Source organism: Nylanderia fulva, unplaced genomic scaffold (assembly GCF_048542155.1).
Source record: "Nylanderia fulva isolate GAGA-0341 unplaced genomic scaffold, ASM4854215v1 Scaffold45, whole genome shotgun sequence".
Classification (NCBI taxonomy): domain Eukaryota; kingdom Metazoa; phylum Arthropoda; class Insecta; order Hymenoptera; family Formicidae; genus Nylanderia; species Nylanderia fulva.
Genome location: NW_028190532.1, coordinates 678,742 through 703,477, shown reverse-complemented (window position 1 = coordinate 703,477; position 24,736 = coordinate 678,742). Strand labels below are relative to the sequence as shown.

Below are 24,736 nucleotides of genomic sequence, written 5' to 3'. Positions count from 1 at the left end.
CAGCATGTCTCAATTGTATCTCATTATCGATGTAATGCTTTCCTTACATTCGGATTATATATCAATGATCTGTAATCAGCATCGGATTTCCGTCTTTCATGCCTCGATATTAACGCGAATTAGGGGGATCAAGTGGTCTACGCATCATGTCTCACAGGTGAATCTATGCTAATGCCAACGAGGGGTTGAGGAAGGGTAGGTTATGATGGATGATGCGCTTGTATACATTTGTGTCTCTACGTGTGCATAAGTGTGTATCGAGATACGCATTTCCAAGGATCGGTCGATGTTGGGCATGATAAAGTCAGGTCGAGAACTGTAGAATTAATGCGAGTGAGCGAATGCACTTTACGGATATTAGACAGTAAGAAGGATACTGTGAGTAAATGTCAACCGGATTAATACAGTATGTCTCAATTGTATCTCATTATCGATGTAATGCTTTCCTTACATTCGGATTATATATCAATGATCTGTAATCAGCATCGGATTTCCGTCTTTCATGCCTCGATATTAACGCGAATTAGGGGGATCAAGTGGTCTACGCATCATGTCTCACAGGTGAATCTATGCTAATGCCAACGAGGGGTTGAGGAAGGGTAGGCTATGATGGATGATGCGCTTGTATACATCTGTGTCTCTACGTGTGCATAAGTGTGTATCGAGATACGCATTTCCAAGGATCGGTCGATGTTGGGCATGATAGAGTCAGGTCGAGAACTGCAGAATTAATGCGAGTGAGCGAATGCACTTTACGGATATTAGACAGTAGGAAGGATACTGTGAGTAAATGTCGCCTTAAACATCCACTATATGTATATATGTATATATACATTTTCTAGACAGCATGATTATCTCGAATATCTTTCGTATGACGAACAGTCATCATCATTAAACATTCTCGAGTTCGCATTTATCATTGCGCAATTTGTAAACGCGATATTTATCGCGACAAACGACGTTCGTTTATGCATGTCGCAAAAATTAAAATTGCTTTTGTAGAAGCCCGTTCATTATTTCGCGGCATTTTGCGTTGCAATGAATGGGTTTTATTGCATCTCTACCTTTCAATTCGATATATATACCTTTCCATTGTAATGACGCGAAGCGGCTTGAAAAAAATTAAGTGGTTGAAAAGATTCAGACATTTTATCGGAAAATAAAACGCTGTAAGTTTTTTTTACTGCTTTTTGATTCCTCACGTTGTTTTCGAGTGTATAAGATTGCATGAGAGGAGTGAAAAGCACTATTGTTGCACGTGATGGCTTTTATGTAGGATACGTAACATATAATAGTACGAGATTAAACTCTACCTTCTTTTTTTTAACGACGAATGCCAATCGTGCCGACGATATCAGGGAATAGATTCGATTAACCGGATTTGCCATACGTTTTCGTTTCCGTCGAAATTCTCGTTCAACCCCCTGGGACATTGTTTAGAAACACATAAATCAGCCTATCGCGTTAGTCCTTCGAAATCCCGTGTGTACATGGGGATCATTTATTGTGGCTTCTACAAAAAAAAAAAAAAGAAAATTTAGGTTAAACCCCCTTTTCTTCCTCCTCCTTCTAAGGGAGTATTTATGCCCGACTATTTATCCGAATGTCGATTAACGGGTTCAAATTCGTATTAGTAAAAATACAATGCTAATTGCATAATTACCTTGAAGCATCACTTTTAAACATGAAAATTTTTAACTATAAAAATATATATATAATATATATGAGACTACTCGTGATAGAAATTAAATAATATTTTACGATTTTATGCGGTAGACTGTATTCGAAATATATTTTTATTAAATGTTTAATTGAGAAAAAATTGTGTGGAACATTGAGAAACAGGAGAGGAAGAGAATTTTTGATCGTAAGGCTGCATAATTTAAATAATTTCAATTGTTTCAATTTATTCCGTGAAATGTATCCTCGTTTCGTAAAAATTGAATATGAAAAAAACCTAATCAGTTCCTTAAAGATTGATCTCAAAATCGATCAGAGAGAAACGACTCACCAACCGCGAAAAGTACATGAGATTCACACAGATACATGGTCTGTTCTTGGAAGATGCACGTTTAATGTGTCTCTGCCGAGCCATAAACGTAATTCACCGGCGTTAGCGGACGTTACAAAGAATCAAACGGAGTTATCTCTTGGTAAGCGAGTGATAAACGCATCCTTCCTGCTCGGCCGTGTATTATCGGTGTCCTCCGGGGATGCTGAACAACGTCGTCGATCGTTAACCGATACTCGGATAAATAGGCTTGTGTCGACATAAACATGTTCTCGCCGATCGGCTTTTCGCTCTTTGTTGGGCTAATATGTACACGGTTCTTTCGGTATCAGCGCGAAAATGTATCTAGCGTCCCGACGTTTAACCCGAGACCAAATCTCACGGAATAATTGTGCACATATTTCGTGGAGTTATCTTTACTTCATTAAATTCTTATCGAATTAAAATCAAATCATTATTGGATACTTGAATATCAAATATCTCACCGTAGTAGATTGAAATAAACGCTAATGTTGCGATTTTATCTATTTTGCGTTTGGAATTGCTTTTATTAAACTCTCATCAACTGAGAAGTATCTTCAATTTGACTAAAAAAGAGAAAAAAATAAGGACGATTCTATTATACGCGCGCTCCGTTGCGCGATTATTCGAGATGATTCGCTCATCGTTCTTTGTTTATACAGCAAACACTTCTCCCCAATTTTACGAGAAACATTTGGCAAACAGCTTAACTGTTCATTACGCCGTTCATTCTCCGCGCGAGCTTGCATACGTCGCGTTGCCGTAGCGACGGAAACGCCCTAAAAATTTTCAGTTTACTCATTCGCAAATATTTTATTATTCATATATCCCTGGGGAATATAAAACGTATCCTTCCTACCGTATGACCTGCTTGTTCGCTGCATACGCGTCGAGCACACACAATGTGCTTACATCTCCAGTTCGACGCATCGCGTCCTAGTGCGTATATCGTGATATAAAAACTTTCGACCGCGCCATGATAAATCTAGGAAGTATGCAAATATTTGTGCCAACGTAAAAAAAACCTTGCCAGCGCATGTGTCATTTTTGCGTTCTCGCGGAAAACAGATGGTGATGAATCAGAGAGAGAGAGAGAGAGAGAGACAGAGAATAAAGAAGAGGAGGAGGGCCGAAATATTTTGTTAATTAAATGTCCCAAATATGCGGCGCGCTTTATCGCGAGTTGCGCTTATTTGTGAGATATAAGAGTATAACGAGGAGTTATGTGCGTTATAAGTCGGACGCGACGGCAATAAAGTTCTCAACAACGGCTATCGGCCGTCAACATGGAGAAATGGCGCGATAAACCGCATCGACGACGCGTTGCGAGACCATACTGAAAATGAGGAGTAATTCTGAAATGAAAATACGTCGCGCGAAGTAAATTTTTACCGCTGCTTACCGTCCAAATGAAGAAGACTAGTTCTGGCGAAAGTCTCCAGGAAACTGGAGTAAACTGATAAATATTCGTTACTTAAACTTCCATGTTTCCGGCGTAACAGATTTGCATATCCGTTGAATTTGTATATCTCTACTTTCTACGTATGAATATGTATGAACGTTCCCCCGGTTTTTATATTTCCTTGCCAATGTGTTCACCAATCTGCTCTATATTTTATGTATAATTGCAAATAGCTAAAATTTTTCCAATTTTCACTCTGTTTTTTCCTCTCTAAGTTTATTTTATTCTTCTAATTTTTCCTCTTTTATATTTCTACGGTGAAACGTAATTATCGCGAGACATTCGTACGTATGTATGTGTTTGTAAATACGTCTTCATTATATATATTTATCTTGAACATACTACAACTAATTGAGAAAGCCTTATCATTGTTTTCCATCGCCGCGCCACGCTCTTCCTCCGACAGAGAGAGAATTCTGTTGTCTCGGAATGTATGAGAGAGCGTTCCAGGAATGAAACTCAACCTACCTTAGCAAAGATTACGGTGTCGTTTAATCTTTCTCGACTTTCCTCCGCTAATTGCCGGGGTCTGCCCGGAATTTACGGAACGGCGGCCAATCAAAAGTCCATCAAACCGACTTCCGACCGTAATCGTTTACGGAAAATTACGGGGAGAGAGTTTATAGCGTCGAAGAAAGATTCGTTCTACCCCGTGTTTCGATTCCCCGTTCGAATATCGCTCCTCGAATCGATACAATCGAACGATATAGTGGGAACAAAAACGTTTTGTAATTGTACCATGTCGCGGGGGCGGAAATTTACGACAACTGCGCGAATAAGAATTTCTGTTAAAACCTGTTGCTGCGTTTCAACCGGCCCATTGTTCTCTCTCGACGCACCTTTTCTCGCTTCATGATTTTGAAAATTAATTCAAAATAAGTACTTGCTATATTCCGGAACTCGCGTTCATGATGCTGCGACGTCGTCGCGGAAATATATCGCGATATGTGAGAAATGGCCTATTGAATTATTTTATACGTGTAATTCATCTACTCTGTTTTTCAAGTGCAACTTTGTTATTCAAGCCTGTAAAAGAGCAGACGGGCATCACGTATGAGACTTCGACATTTCACAGCCAAATGGTCCGGACAATCATTCATGTTTCACACGCGATGCGGTATTTCCACGAGAAAATGAAACAGTCCGACTCGTGGGTGTGTACTTATAAAAAGCGAGAGCGCGTCGTAAAACCGTTTGATATCGCGACGCTTTTACTTTGGCGAGTCGCCATCACGTAACGATACTTCGTTGCGTCGTCGAGAAACGTAAGAAACTTCGCGAGTGCTCAGCGAGGGTATAAATTGACGCTCAGTTATGACTTAACAGTTTTCTCTCTCGTGGTAGACGTTATATCGCGGCAGAGAAAGTGGATAAAGCAATTTTTCTTTTTTTTTCTCTTTCTTTCTTTTTTTCCTCCAGCGGATTAAAGTCGGAACGATACCAAAAGATTTTATCGTTACTGGTTTCACAACTTTGTAACAGGTAAAACTTCTTTACGTCAAGTAATTACATACATAAAAACCAAATAAAATGATTAAGTGTTTGCACGATTTTTATATTAATTCAAGCTTCGCCGTGAGAAAGTAGAAAATGAGAAGAAGTCTTACGGTTTTTTGCAGACGTTATCTCAGCCAATATCGGAATCAATTTCTGGCAAAGGAGGCTGCCGTCGAAATAGAGGAGCACATACTCTTGTGCAACACACGCGCATGCTTTTTTTATCGGAGTTAAATCGAGAGCAAGTATATTGAGGCGAGCACGAGACAAAATGTTGAGCTATCGTTTGTAACAGTGATTAATTATTTGCGATTACGCGTAACATTACGTGGGCGACGCGGGCTTAACGGTAAACCGTAACAGTGCAATTTCGCCACACCCACGGCGGGCGCACTTGATAATGCGGCAACAGGACGATGCCGTTAACATGACATTAAAATTTATCGCCAGTTAGGCGGAAATTGGCCAAGGATATCGTTAGAGGGATTAATGTATCATTGCTGTGACATGCACGCCGGCGATTTCAAATGCGGCGAAAACCATTAAACACGCGCGAATTATTTCATCTCGCAATAGGAGCGACGAGTGCGTGAATGTGTGACTATATGACTACGATATGTGTCCCGCAAATATGTTTCGCGTGAATGAATATCGTATCTGCTCGTACGAGAGCGATATTCCAGGTTTCTCGCGCGATCTTTCATTTACTGATTTATGGTATTTAATCAGTTTGAATATAACTATTCAAGCGGTTTTTTAATAACGGTAGCAGGAGCTTTTTAATATTCGTCTTTTTTTTGAAGCATTAACATTGATGAGAGAGATAATTAAATTCATTCAAAAGAGAATTTAAAAGGAGAGCACACATTAATAGATTTCAAAGAATTGTTTGACATCTAAAAAACGTCTGTGCGCGCGGAGAATGGCACTGTAGGATTTATTATTGGTATATATATATCTTTCTTATTTCAATTTTATTCACTGCACTTTAACGCCATTCTTTTACATCCGCGTTTGATCTGTCCATCGCGAACTCTCTTTTATGACTTGTAAATCGAGATAGCTTCACCAAGACAAAGGCTGACTATTAAGAACTTTTAAAACGTAGCGGTAAATCGCTCTCTCTCTCTTTTATTGTGCTTAAAGAATCGTCTTTTTTATTGTGGCTTTCGTCCCGCAATATATATATATATCTGTCAAGCCATAGAGAAACGTCAAGACGCGGTCTGATTCACCACAATAAATGGATCCGGGATTTTTACGAACCTTTCTCGCATCTTTTGCTCGAAGAATCAGCATAATGAGATCGACATCGTGTCTCTATATTCCAAGATTAAAAAGCTAAAATTACTATGTTCCATTAATTTTCCTCTTTTCATATTACATTCTCCCGCGCGGCGATAAAAGTCAGACACATCAGAGGGAATATTATCGCGCATTATTTATCTATTCTTTATCACCGGAGATATGCGTGAAAACTCGATCAAAGCGCTAGTTACGGACGCGAATTTGCTTTCTTTTTCGAGAATGTTCCACGGCAATTGCACATCTCCTGCGCAATCCGGCGTGAAATGTGGACGCGCAACAAGAGGCCCAGTGAACCGAAATTGCTAACTCTCGACGTTGAATATCGAATAAACGCGGAAAGAAAAATGTCGGTTGTTGCCGAGATGTGCGATTGAAAGAGCAGAGTAGAAGAGAAGATAATTATCGGTATACTCTCGCGTGGTTTTCTCCCGAGGGTCATTTTCAGAATTCTCTCCCTTTCTCTCACTTTTTTTTCACCGAGTCGTTTTCGCGAGAGCATTTATCAAGATAAACTTTGATGCCGACCTACTGACAGTTGATTTACCGACTTTGAAATTGGATCTCGAAATGGACTCGAATCGGTCCATTCTGAGATCACGATAGAAAGAGACGTATGATAGGAGCAACGCAGTTTGAGCGAGTTTAAACGACCGACAGAATATATGAGCTACGATTGAAGCACCTATCTTATCCAAATATAATAATCTAATTGACGTTATCGTCGATATTACTCCTCTTTATCGCCATTGTTGTCAATTGCATCTGTATCTTACAACCATAGCAACGATAAATACTTGAATAACAATATCTGACTGCGCTTTTGGAAATAAACGGTATTAAAGAAAATACCGACCAGCATAAAATGTAACAAGCAAGCTATCTTCAAAGAACAAAGATTCTCGAATTGTAATCTAAGTTTTAATTTAATTCTACGAACAACCCTTATTTCCTTTCTTCCTTATTTGTTTTAATGTATTATCTAGATATTATACGCTTTAAGAATTATCCATTTTAATTTTCTAAGTACTTTGGCCTGATTATGGAGCCCAAAAAAAGTGTAATTATTTTTTGCATGTCGAGAGCTGCCAACGTAATTCTGTCACCATACGCGCAATCGATATATAAATTATTCGTGATATTAATATATTATAATATCAATATAGAGAATAGTTATTAACTGCATACAATAGATAACATTAAACTTTAACGCGTTAAACATTTGATCGTAATTGCAGCCATGTATTTTGCAGTCTCAATTATTAGTGCCGTTTCTAGTCGATTGCTCGCACGGAAACGGTTGATCTAAAATGCGAGCGTAACGAGAGATAGGTACGATGTAACGACGGCGTTTCTGCTCGTGCTGAAACGTGAATGTCGCGACAACGTTCTCGACTCCGTATATTTTAGCGCTGCTACATCGTGCCAACACACGAGCGACATGTTCATACGTGATGATGTTACGTGCGGCTGCCTCCTTCCCTTCGTCTCCTCTGTACTTCCCTCGTCGAGTCCTTTTCGTCTGGCTCTTTGTACGTTCGCGCGTAAAAGCGACTGATATCGTAGCTGATCTCGTTCCCGGCGAATCGACGAGATGCACACGCGCAATTATTTGGACACTTGTCATCGTGTCGCAAGCTACGTTATTCCCGATCGTATTCGAGAACGTTGCACGAACTCTCAGGTTCCTGTAACACCTTGGGATCACTATTTGCCGAGAAGTACCATCTCGTGTTTCCAGCGTAGCTATTTATTCGCAAATGAGATAAGCAATATTCATAGATAATGTATTCCAGAATTATTGCCAATTGTCCTTCTTCAGAATTTCATGTATTAAAGAATAGAAAACCTGATGAGAAAACTTCTGTTACATCGTCGACAGAAACAGATAAGCGAAAATGAAAATTTTATCTTTAATTGATTTCAAACAGGCAGTTAAAAAGACATTTAATTTAATGTTGGAATAACAAATTGTAAAATTAATATTACCGTGTCGGTAATAAAATTTCATTAAGTAATTAACTAACTCGTCGAAAGACTTTATACAGAAATAACGATATTTCTGGAAAATAATATAGTTGTATTTTGGAGGTGATTAAAATTGATTCTTGACAATAATTTGACTGATGTTCATAATTCTGAAGATAAAATATTAAATGAGTTGCTTTAATGAAATCCAGAATGAAATTGAATTAACAGACGCATGATTATAATTTATAAATCAATATACAATAAGAAACTTACTTAAAGTGAGCATTATGTTCAAAAGATGTCTGCTCTCTATTATGGTCGACATTATCACTTGTCATGTAGATTTGGAGCGTCGATTAATATTATCATAATTCGTATGGTGCTCTGATATGAATTTGCACGAATAAAGTACATTATATTATTAACCTATTCTGGAAACCGCAGCTGCGCGTATCGGCTATCTATCAATGAATTATTCAATGAACTGAAAGAGAGTCGATCTGTTAAATAATAAATTTTATAAGAGTCCTACTTACAACATTATGTTTTCTTGCGAAATTGCGAACACGCGCATTTGCGCAATTTAAAAATTATAGTACGTATATTTATAGTATATCTTAATTATTTTTTAAAAATATATCTCAGTTACTTTTATTAATTAGTAGAATAATAACGAACGTTTATATTGTATAGTCAATAAATGTGTTGTCTAATAATAAACATGAGATCACTTCCACTGCTTTAAAATTCCATTTAGCTTGACAAATTTGAAAGTTTTTAATCAACTTAAAAAGATAGTTTATGAAATAAATATAATGGCATCATCTTAACTAATAAGACGAGGATGATAATATTTCATTTTAAGATAAGCCTCAACAATATCGTACTATTTTTTAATAAACAATAAATAAAATTGCATTCGAAGGTAGTTAAGATTCAGTCTAGAATTAATATTTTTTGATGATTTATTCTATGACTGAAGATAAATCTTATACTTCTAAATGAAAAAAGTCAAGATTCAATAGTAAAGCTTCGCGCTAATGAATTAACAACGAAGAGTTCTTTACGGGCTCCGTCTCTTCTTTGCCTCGATATTATTAAAAAGGATCTTACAGCTGTCCGTTTTTATTGCAACTGGTACAACAATTCGAGCAAAAAGGACAACGTAATAAAAAAGATATAGTCGAAGTATACGAATAAAAGAGGGAAGAAAGAAAAAGAAGTCGCATGAGGTAACAAAGATGAAAGAAATTCGTCAAGGCGGAAGTAAGAGGCGAAAGAGAGAGAGAGACTTCTCTTTACCGATCAGAAGTCGAATCTTTGAGGACAATAAAGTAGCTATAAACTCGGAAGATCGATATTGTATCATATACGAACGAGATAAGAATTATAGCGAGGAGACATGGCGTTTTCCGGATGAAATCCCAAATTAATTACAACCAGAATGTGTACCGACCTTTTTCAGGAACCACGAACAAACTTGTGAAAAACTCGCGATGAAAAAGTCCAGTCAGGATTATCTCGTAACCGCGCAAACATTGAAGGCAAAGAGAGTAAATAATTAATTACCATGCGGTAAAAGATAAGTTACTTGCAGGCTTTGACGTATCAGCACAAATAAATACTGCGATAAAAAACGACACGGTAGTTAAAAAGCTTTTATGTATATTTTACATCCGAAGCGGATTTATCAAACTGTTTTATGAACTCTAAATGACGACACATCTAATTATATTATTCTCTTATCCCGATCGATGATGTCAAGACAATGAGCAATATTCAACATTTTTTCCAATTCGTTGCCGAGGAAAATAAGAACAGGCGAGAAGGAAGTGTGACGGGTTAGCAAAAGAGAGAAAAGACGGAATGTGACAAAAGGAGATCGCGGAGCTCCGACTGCATCGTTTTGCGTTCTCGATTTTCTCGAACTCACTTCTATCGTATCCTACCTACTTACGGTCTCTTCCTTTTACCCGTCTATTCTCACGTTCTTACTCCCATACTGTGCTTTTACTTTTCTTTTTTTTTTTGCACCTGAGGGGAAACACGGAACATCTTCTTAGGAAGGTTGAGGAGAAGAAGTGGTTGGCGCACGGATGTTCGTCTATAATGCAATCGATGCACGGCGAGACGAAACGACAATAGCAGCCGCCGCACTCTCGCGTTTCTGATCTACTGATTGTCCGCCCATGCGATAGGATCGATAGTATAGCGAGAGAATCCGTAAATAGGTCTGCGTGTCGTGAACGAATTTCTAAGTAAAAGTAACGTGAATCAAATTTTCAACCTCAACTTAACCCTATAACATTGATACAGATGTTTTCATTTTCACGTTATTCATTTGTATTTTTGTCATAAACAAAGATTGAATTTACTATTACAACACATTTTGTATTATACTTTATATACTTTTGTTTTTTATATTATAAATAAATCATCTCTCTTTTCTCTCTCTCTCTCTCTCTCTCTCTCTCTCTCTCTCTCTCTCTCTCTTTCTTTTTCTAGAATCTCATTTAATATTAATATTTCAGAATTGAAACTGCAAGGCTGTGAAATTTGTACGGCTAAAGATTTTAACGAAACATTTACAAAATTTAATTCACGTCATTATTTATACAAACGACGCAGAATAAACAATTTTTATACAAAATAAGTAAAAAAAAAAAATAAAATAGAGTAGAATTGCTTAATTAAATTCGCGAGATGTCTTTAAAAGATTTTGTAGAAATTGGAAAAACCAAACCTTTTCCCAATTCTTCTTTTCTCGTATTCTATGAAAATTGCATATTTGAAATGTAATTATTGACCGTAACTGCATATATTCACTCGAATTTTCGCTGCATTTTTTCCTCTAATGCAGCTTTCGCTTCTTCGTGGCGCGCGATGGCAGATGTATTTTTTATCAGTGATATTACGCATCCCCTCGTAAATGGGAAGACCGCAGGCGATGGAAAAGTAACCAGTACAGTTATTGATTTTCTGTTAACTGACTATTTCGTCCGGAGAGAATTACCGCGAACGCATTTTCAACGTGTCGTTTACTCCAACGTAGTATGGCTATGAAAATGAATAGAGGAATCTATGCACATAATCACGTATTTACCGTTTATTGCATATACATTCGTGTTTATTTGAAGTTGAGGAAATATATCATTAAGAGCTTAGAAACTTTATCTCTAAAAATTAAGCATTTCGTGTAGGTATTTATTTTACTCTTTTAATAGCCATTAAAAGAGTAAAAGTACAAATCGTAAACTAAATAATGGATGCCATTTATTAACGTATGTTTTTTTTTCTATAGAATATGAAAATTTTAGGGCTAAGAACTAGTGAAACTTTTAATCAAAATTCTCAATGAAAATTACGCAAGCAATTTTGCGTCTTACATAAATGATTAAAGTTTTTTTATATACTTTATCTCTGATATCTAAATTGTTATGATTATAATTTTTAAAATCTCTTTAAACTTTAACATGCAAAATTTTTCTCGCAAGTTTTATAGTATTAAAATTTCAATATTAAATTACATTTTTTTCTTACAAGAATTGGTTGCAATAAAGCAATTGCAAAAAGAGAAGAAAATGAAAAGATTTTATTTTACTCACCAATTTCAACCACGCGTTGGTCGTAAGTATTTGGTTCTTTTCATCCTGCAAAACAAAACAGTATTGTTTTATACAAATAACATGATAAAAATTACGATATATTATAAGAATATACATAATTGCTACAACATATCTGAATTTTTTATTGCTTCATATTGTATTAAAAGTTTATTTTTTTATTTTTAGCATAAGCATAATAAAAGAGATGCATAATTACATTATTTTAAATTTCTAATGAGTTTGATTATTTATATTAAACTTCAGATTTATTTACTTTAATTTTTGTTAAAGAATAACTTAGTTATATATAGACTTCTGATTATATGCAAATTGCATATTTGTTACTTTTTGCATATTCTACAAAAACATTATTAAAGTGAACAAATTATAACATTTTCAATTAATTAATATTAACTAGTTGAAAATATTGTAATTTTTTTACAATATTAATGCTCTCGTAGAATGTGCAAAAAGTAACAAATATGCAATTTGCATATAATCCGAAGTCTAGTTATTTAAATATAATATCCTACGCTTGAATCATTTTATTTATAAAAATAGATATTTATCTATTTTTAATTATATCTTTTTATGGTATTGCTTAAATTCTCATTTATCTATGAAACTCCATTATTTTCTAATATAAGTTGTTTTTGTTGGAAAATTTGTTCAAAAATGATGCTATTGATAATATATGCATTTGAGAATATATAGCTTCACATCTCATTCAACGTTGACGCGCAAACTCACTCGTACGTTCCGCTCGATGCGAGCAAACAGCACACGCATACGGCAAATATTTATTCACAAAATGAGTTGAAAGTGCGATTAACTTCACCGGTATACTCGATGACGTGCATTGTACAAGATTTTAAAATATTTTAAAAGAGTTCGATCGACATCCATAATTCATGCAACATATAATTTTAAAATAGAATAAAGCATATTAAAACGCGATTATTGTATTGCAATATCTAACATAATTAAAAATAACGCAATCGAGTGTCGACAATTATTATTAATCATTATGAAAGGAAAAATTAAATTAAAATCGAATTTTTATTATTTCATTTTTTGCGTGTACGCGTCAAAGCTTTTTTTATTTCTTCATAAAAGCTACTAACTGACAATTGCGCATGTGTATAAAATTTGTATTCGTGGTGTTAACAAAAAAATTTGAAGGATCATGATAAAGCAGAAACAGCGATAAGAAAATGCGGGTAGTTCAATCGTAAGAACACCTGTCAAAGAGATAACCAATAACCGCAAATTGCTAGCTGCAAACGTGACTTCGATCAAGTCGACCGAAAAGAATCGTCCCCTCTTATGCAGTGTTATCGAGAGCTGCAAAGTGATTTATAAAATAAATGTAGTTTCTCGGTATTGTTGTCGATAGACAAATCTCATAGACAGTCGTATAATTGAATTTGTTACTCCACTTCACTGTATAACGAGAAGAAATTGACAAATAATTTTCGAGAAGATCGAAAAATATGAATAAACAAGTAAAAATAATATTTATTTAATAATATATACTCGCAACAATGTAATACCAAACAAAATATGAAATGTGACTACATGTAAACTTAATGTATTTTTTGCATTGTCCATTAAAATTTATTATAATATTTACATTCGATCATAGTCGGAAGCGTTTATACAATAGATATAATATAATCTTATAATTTTTGAATGATAACTGCCGCATCGAATAAAATAAAAAGATCAATCTAAAAAGTTCTATCAAGAATTGCATAAGAATGTGCAATTTTAAATCGCAATCTCCTCATCATGTAAACAGAAATATTGTTTCAATCTATTCGAAGTTTAGAAGAGTATATTTGAAAAATATATATTCGTAGTTGAACGAGAACTTTGTAAACAAAATTATATTCCGCACCGAATAAAAATTTTAATTCAAACACGGTATAATTATCTTTGCGAATAACTTACTTGCACAGTTTATCTTTATGAAAAGAACGCCGAAAGATGTCTGCGAGATAATTCAATAAAATTTTAGTAAAATTTTAGTAAGTACTAAAATTAACCGAAAATAATCCCATTATTATTTTTTGCCATTCAAATTTCTTTTGCTTTTTCTAAAATCTAATGACGAAGGTTTTTGCGTGACAAAGGTTGTGCAACGGTTATGCATAGCCCACGCGTTTCTCTCACATCTTCTCTCGGCGCACTTCCGTTTCCGCTACGTCGGTGCTCTTTATGTATGGGTCACACGGATGCGTTTTGTCATGGTTGACTCATTGGCGCAACGTAATTGCACCTTGCGACAAAGACTAAAAACTTACGGTATATGTATAGTGCAATCACTCTCTGCGCTCATCACTCTCAGGCGGTGTCAGCTTGAGTAAAAGAGAACAAAATTACGAAGCGATGCTATGAATTAATTTCTGTTTCAAAAACCATGAGATGTCACCATGAGTTGACATTACAAAGTTGTTACAATCTTTTTTGTAAATATCAAATAGTCAATGTAATAAATGAACAGAAATTAATTTCCTTTTCGTACGAAAGAATAGAAGAAAGCAAAATTTTCCATTTTTTTTTTCAATCTAGAATCATTTTTTTTTAAATTCCTGTAAATATTCTTTCGCTTCTACTAGTAGGCAGTGATGATGTAATATTAAATTTAAAGTGCTTTGTGTGTAATACGTTTTTTTTTCTCGTGTTATACATGCTGTGTCGACGTAATGTGTATAACAATCGATCAGACACGCTGAGCTCAGCTGAAAGCGAAACCCGGGATGAATAAAAAAGTGCAAATTTTTTTCACGGTTCGCTTTCCCGTTTGAAATGACGCGAAATTGGCATACGGATTCCCTATTCGGACGTCGACATTATTCGACGGACTTTGCGGGAGATACATAAAATACGCGATTTCTGATCGATGAAAGGCAAGAGTTTCATTTCGCGGCCGACAATGGCGGTAACAATGAATACTGCATTTCTTTCGTTCCGCGATGAATGGAATGTATCAGATTGGATTTCTATGAATTTCACATTTCGGATTTCAAATCTATGCCGTTCATGTGAATATCCGGGTGTCGTCGCGATAATTTATACATACAGAGAACTGAGAAGTCTTAATTAAGGGCGAGCAATTAATCAAGATAATTAACGTCATCAGACGCTGACAAAGTGCATAAACATTCGTCAAGCGGAAGGGCGCGGCCGTTTCGGAACAAGAGTTTCTGCAATATATCGCTATGATTAATCGATGCAACGTGTCGCGACGTAAAAAGTTCACGACGCATATATCGGTCACGTAATACACAAGTTGCATATGTGCAAAACATGAACAAAACCTCGCACCTCATCGCTGATATATCGTCCGCCTTTGCTATAATATTATACTTGCAATTTTTGTTGTTTTTTCCTCAAAAAGAAGAGAAAATATAAAAATAATATTAAAAGTTTAGAATATAATTTTATTCTATTTTGATTTGCAAAGCGTATTATTTGACGTACTTTTTGCAAAATAATATATCGTATATCTCTTGACACAGTAAGCACGAAAACAATGAAAATGTTTTCTTTTGTGAGATATGAACGTCTTATTCCATAGCAGCAGTAGCAGTAAGCGGACAGTAGTACGAGTCGATGTTTTATCGATCACGGGAAGGAAAGGAGAAAAACCCGCGACTAAGCGGCCAAATATTTACGATCGTGAAGTGTAAAAAGTTTATAGCGCGCTGAAGAATTTGGAAATGAAATTAAGAGGAAGAAAGAGGATCTCGCGACACTTTCAATATTATCTTCCACTGCTTTGTTCGAAAAGATAATAAAAATCGCGCGTCGAATACTGTATAACAATGCAGAAAATACTATAAAGGTCACGTATATCCGGAAAAGGTTCATGTTTTTTATATATAAGCCACAATTTCGAAAGTCAAATACTCTCCGGATAAAATATCAATGCTGTTTCGCGTGACTGTTTGTGTGCGACTACACGAAAATGTGATTAGATTCAGCTTACTTGCCTTGCCTTGCGAGTGCAGAAAGTTTTGTTGATCTTGTTTCGCGTACCCTGTACTAACATCGGAGTCGAATTCTTGCCATTATGAACTTTTTCACTTTTCTATCTCGTGATGAATTAAAGGGGCTTCGCTTTTACGGAAGGTCTCACATCTCAATTTCGCGATTAAATAAAAGTGTACATTATTTAAGCTAAATGTAGCGACGAAAAACTTTTTCGGCTAATACTCTTATATTTATAAAATCGATACAGAATGTTTGCAAATTCGAAACAGGATTAACTGTGTTGAAATTAATTTTAAATTGAAACTGACCGTTTTCCGTTATACCATATTTTTGTCTACTTATCATTGCTATTACAGCACACTAATTAAATAAACATATTAATGCAGCCTTAAATACAATTTATTTATAAAGTCACGCATTTGTATAATTTTATTTATAATTGAATAGGTTTTATGAAAAGTAATTAGAAAAATAATACTATAAAACATAACTACAATTTATTTGGTTATTAAAGTATTTATATTCATAAATAATGTTTTTAAACAATCGCGTGTTAATCTCTCTGCATTCAATTTACCTAATTCAACTAATTTGCAATTTAGTAATGGTAACAAAATAAATTTTCATGATATTAAATTTTGTTCATATTATTAAATTTTGTTAATGAGAAAATTAACAATCAAAATTTAAACAATTTAAATTGAAAAGAATATTATTCAAAATCATCAAAATATTTATGATAGCATTCTGCATTCTAATAACAAAATATCAAATAATAAATATCGCGTGTAAATTATAGAAAAAAATAGTTTAAGAATCTTATTCACACAACATCGAAAGAAACTTGAGATGTAGTGAATATTTTGATACTAAGATTTATGAATTAATTCATTAAGAGGACGCTGAGTTTCTTGTAGCGGTTTTGCGACCGATAAGAAAGAGATGCCCGTCGTTTCCAGAGGCAATGCTACTTTGAAAAGCAGAGGCGGCGGCAAAAACCTCAGTCAGTTTGAGCTATGCGACTTAACGAAACGACGCTGATACAAGAGTGGCAAGCGGGAGATGTAATGGAATGTTTTGCTAGAAAGAAAGAAAGAGAGCTCCGTCTCGGAAACATCCGCGCTCTTAACGTCCAGAACACATAGTAGTCTTTTGTTTTTACACACCTACACCCACCCACTCACACATGCACATATAGGTACACACACACACATACTGAAAATATATATTAGATCATATAAACTTCTAAAAGGAAAACTGGATGGAGTATAATAATGACAGTTTTAACAATACATGAGACTGAATAAAAAAAGATAAACTGTGTCGCGCGCGCGCGCGCGTTATTGTTATCCAGATAATCACATTCTTTGCGAATAAATGAAAAAAAGAGCCAGCGCGGTGTGTTGCTATAGATACAGCATGTACTTTCTATAATCGAGTTGTGTACTAAAGATACATCTATTATATTGTAGCCGGAGGGATTCTATCTAGTAAGCGAAGTATCCGAATAAACTTTAAGCGCGCAGATTAAACACGTTTGAGAAATAGAAAACATTCTTAATCTTCACGTTGCGAGTAAAACATTAGAAGCCTGTAGCGGAAAAGAGAGGCTTCGTGTGACGGATATATTCCTTCGAAAGTTAATGTCGAATATGCGAATATTTTGACAGAAAATACACCTGATAGATTTCTTTAATTCGGGTTATATATTATTTCTATTCCCATTCCCAAACTGACAAGGATGGAAGTGAATTGCGAGCACCTCGATGTATCTCCTTCGGCCAATTTATAATTGTGATCGAGGAGCAAAAAAGCTTTCGCGTCATAAATCCTTAACGCGAACGCTTGAATGCCGTTCATTCGTTATGTCTATTAAATATTGATCAATCGGGATTTTATTTATACGGGTCACGATAACCCTCACTGGACTAGAATAATATCGATGATTTTCTAACTTCCTGGGGATTATTCGATGTGCGCGCAATTTCAAACTTAGGTACTTGTTATAATATGTATGCATCAGAAATTGAAAAGTGTTAACGGTATTGATAAAAAATTAATTAAAAAATTAATTTATATTCGATTACTACGAAAACAAAAAGCTGCAAGGATAGAATTTATTGACATTTGGCGAGCGCGCGAAAAATAATATTTTTCCTGCCAAGAAGTGATATTTGCTTTGACGCTTTTCACGAAGTGTTTGTCCAGGCCAAATATTCCGAATTAAATGCAATTTGTAATGCATTTTTTACGTATACTAAATTTATTTACATAATTATTTTTATTTCTCGAGTAAGATTGGATTACATACAATTTCGTTTCTCTTCTTAGAATTTGAGAAATAATGCGCGTAAAAAGTTTCGTATAAACTTTTTCTGGAAACATCTTGTAGACTAAAAATCTCCTTAAATACAGAATTAATGACGCTCCATGTTGGATTCTTTTTGTTTTGAGAGCACATTTTATTACGGCCGCGTTTTTACATCTTTCCTTCGGAACCGTTTTAATGTTCGCGCTATATATTGCGTGTACAGGGAGCTGTATATAATGACGATGGAAGTAAATAGTCGCGGTAAGAAGGAGCGAAGATGGAGAACGTAATGCAATCTTGCCTCATTCGTCCCCCCGTTAACCGCGCTCTCATTTAGATAAGCTCGATATTTTGGCGTGCAAAAACTTGAGCGGCTAATCTTGGCACTTCTTATCTCGAGGATTCACGCAAAGGTTTCCAGAATAACCACCTTATAATGAATATTCACCTTTTAAGATTCGGAGCATATCCGCAATCGCGCTAATCTTAAATATACCTCAGATAATCGACTTTGTTAGTGGTTGCTACCCGCTGTTGCGCGTGTAATTATTCACTATCAAAAATTTAAATTTTGACTATAATCAGTTCATATTCAAGTTACTAAAGAGTCGCGGAAGATTAGAGGAGCGCTTGGAAGTTGTGTATACTAAAACTAAACTATATATTATATATTCAATTACTACCATTTTTAATTATTATCTGGTGACTTCATAGTTTATATCATTTATATATTATATATTTGCTCATTTAATTATGTGAGCACAATATTTAAAAAATGGGTTTTTCTATTATTGGCATCTCTTCTATTATTTCTATTATATTTCATAAAAATATTAAGCTAATGTTTTACTAAATTTGATAAAAGGCTGTTAAGAGCAGTAAATATAAAAATTCAAATTATGTTGGACAGAAAGTCATGTATAAAAAAAAAAAATATTCTTTAATATAATGTTTACTAATAAATTACAATAAAAGGTGACAAAAAAAAAATAAAACATAAGTACTCTTTAAATACAAATATAATGTTTTACACCTGTAATCAGATGCAATATTTCTTTCATGCATCTGCTATTGTATTATAAACAAATATATGTTTTTTTTTTATGATGCGCGTAAGGTATAATAAATTTAAAATATGCGAAGGTAAAAAAGACTCAATGACTCACCACGTCGATGATTTGCTGCAGAGTGATGCCAAACTTTACCTCCAGCGGTTCGCTCTCATTCGCGACCGGCCGCTCCAAGGTGTTGTAATTTGCCAGCAGGTGATTCAATAAGCGTTTTTCGTGACGCCCGCAAAGGCTCTCTGCGACAAAGAATGAAAAAAATCGAATATCAGTCACAGCTCGCTCTGCGTTATTCCGGAGGGTGCGAGCTACAAATAATAGCAACCCTTGTCAAAGTGTATTTACGAAGAGATACGAGGGGAAAGATTCTCGATACGCGTCTCGACGAGAGGTTTTTTCTCGGGGAAAAAAACATAATAAGAGGCTATTTAATTATTCCTGATACAACAGGAGTAAACAATGCCGGAAATAACATATTTTTGCTCTTTGTGTTTATTCTCAAATAGACAGTTTGAATCAGAAAAGCAATTATTTACGGAAATTTTGATAGAAATTACACGTGTACTTTTCTTCGTTCGTTTTAATAATCACGCATTAATAAATGAGTAATATAATACCAGTCTTAATTATAGATATAATTTTTCATAAATCGGATTAAATTTGATTCGTTACGATGCTATTGAAACATATATATTTTGTAATACTATTACAAAATATATGTAACTAATCAAGCCATTAGTTTTTATCGATTTACAAAATTACTTTTAATATTTCGCTACAAAAAAGATGTATTTTCTGACTATGGATATCAGATATATGCTGAATAATAATATAATCGCTAAAAATATGTAATTATTCTCTCGTATTTAAAATATTTATACATTGTATAATGCATTGCAAATATTATGCATGCATGTCATTATATTGGAATATATGAAACACAACCAGCTGTTGTCAAATATTTCACGTCATAAACATGAGATAGCCACGTATATAGAAAGATAGAGAGACGTACAATATTCCAACGACACACATTAATCTTTTTTTCCACCGAAAAACATAATAATTTACTTATCTATGCGCTCGTTCATCGACGACTGATTTGTGTATTGATATTCGAAAACCTGATACATATATGTATATATGCGCGGATTTCTCCCTCTTTTATATTAGAAAATAAAACACAACAAGCTGTTCTCATTACACGGCATAAACACAAAATAGTCGCACAAATATAGAGATACGTACAATATTCCATTGACACATGGATGGCTATCTTATCGATCTTTTATCGAAAAACGTCATAATTTATTCCATCTTGTCTTTGCGCTCGTTCATCGACGACTGATTTGTGTGTTAATATTTGAAAACTTTAGATATATCAGCGCATGTTTTACAGCTTGTCAACACATCGTATGAATATGTAAACAAAAATGTTAAACCATCGTAGATGGATTTCCCTCTCTTTTCTGAAGAACTATGTTTTATTTTGAACAAAAATATTTCGATTAATTCACATAAAAATAGTAAAAATATATAAAATACGAAAAAGAGAAATACAATATATACAACAAGGAAGTATTTTCGTTATTTTACAATCGAACATAATATTTTTTATTTGTTAAAGAGAAAAGTTCAAAGTGTGTTTAGCTTTAACGTTATAACTTTTTTTCATTCAATCACCTTTCAATTAAAAATTATATTTCCTAATCGCTCGTAATCGATCATTTATTGGTAACCCTAATGTTCTGGGCGGGCAGATTAATGCACTCTGGCGATTATAAAGTTGGCGAGCTCGCAACTTGCATAAACGTCGACGGAGAGTTCGGCACGAACTCGAAAGCCGTCCGGAGTCGCACTTGGTCCACTTCAGTTCCGATCTATCGTGGCTGAACGACAACCGAGTAAACTACTTTAATCCTTCGACAAATCCGGGCGTGAGAGTGCATTCTCTACTCGACTAGGACCAAATTGTATTCCAGCACGTGCTGCTGCGGGATCAAGTTTGGATTTCAGGACGATGTGCGTCGCCGCGGAGCCGCGCTGCAGCCGAATACGAAATGCAACAGGATTGTGCCCGCGTAGGGAGAATAATGGCCGTCGGCCGAATTCGGTGCACGTGCGTCCATTGAGAACCGAGAGGTGTGTGTTGTATCGTGAGGTCGCGACGAATATACCCTACGTGAAATATATACCGTGTATCTAGCGGAATTGACACGCCGCGTCGGTCCTTTGCCAGATAGGTCCGAATATTTCGTGATCATTCCGACTCTCCCTTAGTTTTCTCCCCCGGGACATTAATATTCCAATGTTCGAACGGTATCGAGATACGAGGATCGAAACTTCCTTGCAAAATTCATCGCTTTGCGGTATCTATCATGTTGCGAATTCCCTCAGCCGATAATCACGTACTGACTGATTCATTTAAAACTTTAGATCGGTTTAAGTTGACAAGAAAATGTGGAGTTTGAATTTTATGCATAAAGTATTTTTCTGATATCATTAAATGTTTAACAATTGCGTATTTGAAATAAAAAATAAATTTCGACCTCGTCTTGTTTTAAATAAATAAGAACACAAAAAGAATAAAATTTATTCCGATTCGGAGAAATCATACATATTTTAATATAGAAATTTAAATTTAATTGTTATTAATATATCTACTCTTTGATTAGAACACAGTAGTGACGCTGCGGACACTGTGTAATTATTTACGCCTACTTACACCTACGAATTAATAATTTTCAAGCGGGCGTTATACAGAGAGTATTCCGAGAGTAACATGAACATTTTACAAAAATGAGATTAATATTATCAGATTAGTCAAATACATTACGCACATATCAGTCCAATGTTTCTGGTTATACACTACTGGGGATATCGCGGGCGTTGATTAATCACAAATTTTGCAAACGTAGGACGCATGACGCACATTTGACTACGTGCACCGTGTAAACAAGCCAAATTATTAGGGCTGCAATTAATTATGCGGCGTAAAAAGTAATTTACCGTCACATTCCCCGATGGTACTGATGAACGATTTATCGGATGCCCGCTAGGAGAACAGAAAAATAAATCAAAGCCCCCCTGGTTTAATTAGCCACTTTGATGGCAACGAGCGCAAATTTGTGATCGCAAAATGCCATCGCGTAAAATATGATAAAATACTCGGCTATGCGTTATCGATCAATTTTCGCTTCGAAAGGCAGCGCCGCAGCTCAGGAGGATATTAATGAATTGAAAAAATCAATAGCACCGCCAAAGGACGGATAAGCGTGAATCTCTTTTTGCGATCCCTCGCACGGAAATAATACGGTTCGAGACTTGAACTTCTTGAATGAGCGACGGCAAGGAGCGTGACGGTAATAAGCGGACTCCGTCGAGTCGTGCTACGGCCATTTAGCCGAGTGCTGGAAGACGATGGCAGTAATTAATGAGGCATACGTAAAACCGGAGTGGAACTTAGGGAAAACTAACAAGCGAGGCACGTGCGTCGCAATTCTCGTGTGCACCGCAACTTGTATTAATGGGTTTTCTCAAGGCTGAAGAAGCTGAAACCATAGAATGTCTTGTAACTACTACATGACATACGTGTATTTTACTCTTATGATAAGAAAATAAATGTTCGAGAAATATCTTTGTGTAGTATTTAACAGCGAGAGCTATATATCACAGCGAAGAACTTAATTAAATGAAAAATTGTGCTAAAGAATTAACAGTCTGACGAAAATTGCGAAAATAAAATATAGCCATTTCTTTTTATTCGTTCTAATATATCCTCAAGAAAGACCACATCAGTTACTAAGTTATATAGGTAAATGAACGGGCTACTAGAATGTTATACGTGCTATTTTTCACTTGCCGTTATATTTATATCTCGCAAGTTTATGCAGTACTTTATTCTTCTTCCACCTTGTTCTGTCTTACGTATATCCGCATACGGAGGAAAGAGAAGGGGGAGGCCTGCCATTTGCATATAATTTAATGGATCGCATATATCTTGCGAAAGCATGTAACGAGCATGAATCTCATTTCGAATGATAGTTCCACAACTTTCCCACATATATTAGCGTTACTCCCGATAAAGCTCCGTTTATAGCTTACAATAGTTTATTCGTGTGGGTATTAAGCTGTTTTATCGCTTGAATTAAACTGCTATAGCGGTCAAATTGTTAACGGTGAGAAATAAACATGTGTTGAGAACAGCCGAAGAGCACGAAGTACGAACCATAGCAGGATTATCTCTCGTACCTGCTAATGAAATTCTGCAAATCAACATCAACCTGCGAAAATGAGCTTTGAAACAAACGAACAAAACAAAGTCAATCTCGATACATGTGCCGTCATTTAATTTCCAAAAACTAGCAAATAGGATTAACGAGGAGATTTTCAACGAGAAGTTGCAAATTATTACATATATGATAAAGTAATTGTTATTTGATGCGTGATATTTTCGAAATTATCTCTTGTATCTTCCATGTAAATTATTTTAGAGGCTTATCTCTATTTTTTTCTTTTTCTCTCAAATATAGAGAAACAAAATTAGAATCCGAATTAGCAATCTGTGCGAGAAATTAATTCATAAATAGGATTAAATAAACTAACATAAATCAAAAAAGAGAACGAGAAAATTTGCCAAAGCATAAAATAAAATATATTAATTGTTTAGTAATTGATATGACATGTTTTTCATTGTCAGACATAAAATGTAAAAATGAAAAGAAAGAAAGAAAAAAGAAAAAAAAGAAAGGAGGAAAGAAAGATAACAATGCTACTTTGTAAGAAAGTTTGACACTATTGTTGACTTAACTATTAAAAAGTATTATCGTAGATGTCGAGTTCAACAAGGAGGTATCTGAAGGTTTAAGTTTGACAGTTTAAGTCGCTTACAAAAGAAAACGGATTTCCGAATATATACATAAGCAATGATAAACAGTTATTGAAGAAATTACGCGAGTACATATATTATTACTGCTATTCTTGAAAACTTTCTTTATAAGCGAGATTAGTTTTTTATATTTAAAAAGGTGTGAGTTATGGAAAATTTTATCGCAAAAGTAACATGTACTTGGCTTTTTATCACTGCAGATGATCTCATTACTAAAAGCTGAGAATAGGTTTATTAATGAAACCTTACAAAAGAATTACAGAGAAAAATGGTTTTATTTGGTCGATTTAGATTAATGAGATCAAGTTGCGAGAGAAATCACAGAGAAAACAAGAATCCAGTAGTAAAGTCTAAATGTATATGTAGACTTTAGTTAAAGTATAGCTTATACGAACTCTAGCATAAAGACCATTTTATGAAAATGCGCCGATATGAATGGATAGACAGATTCTTTTCATCGCTTCAACATAACTGTCGCCGTTGACAAAGTCTTGTAGAAAGTATCATCATAGACGGCAGTCTTATAAGAACTGATCATATGCTTATCTACGCGTGTGTATAATCGACACGTGTGCGGGGCTGCGATATTTTTCTTCCCA

General features: G+C 35.1%; 1 protein-coding gene across 6 annotated transcripts in view; it reads right to left on the bottom strand.

The window, feature by feature from the left end:
• The window catches only part of nAChRalpha6 (nicotinic acetylcholine receptor alpha6), a 226,627-nt gene that overhangs the window by 144,145 nt on the left and 57,746 nt on the right, over positions 1–24,736 (bottom strand). For all 6 annotated transcript variants that reach the window (XM_085486606.1, XM_085486601.1, XM_085486604.1 and 3 more), the window contains exons 3-4: positions 19,349–19,488; positions 11,873–11,917 (exon numbers count right to left, since the gene is read on the bottom strand). In XM_085486606.1, coding sequence (XP_085342732.1) covers positions 11,873–11,917; positions 19,349–19,488 — 185 coding nt within the window. The remainder of the gene's footprint in view (positions 1–11,872; positions 11,918–19,348; positions 19,489–24,736) is intronic.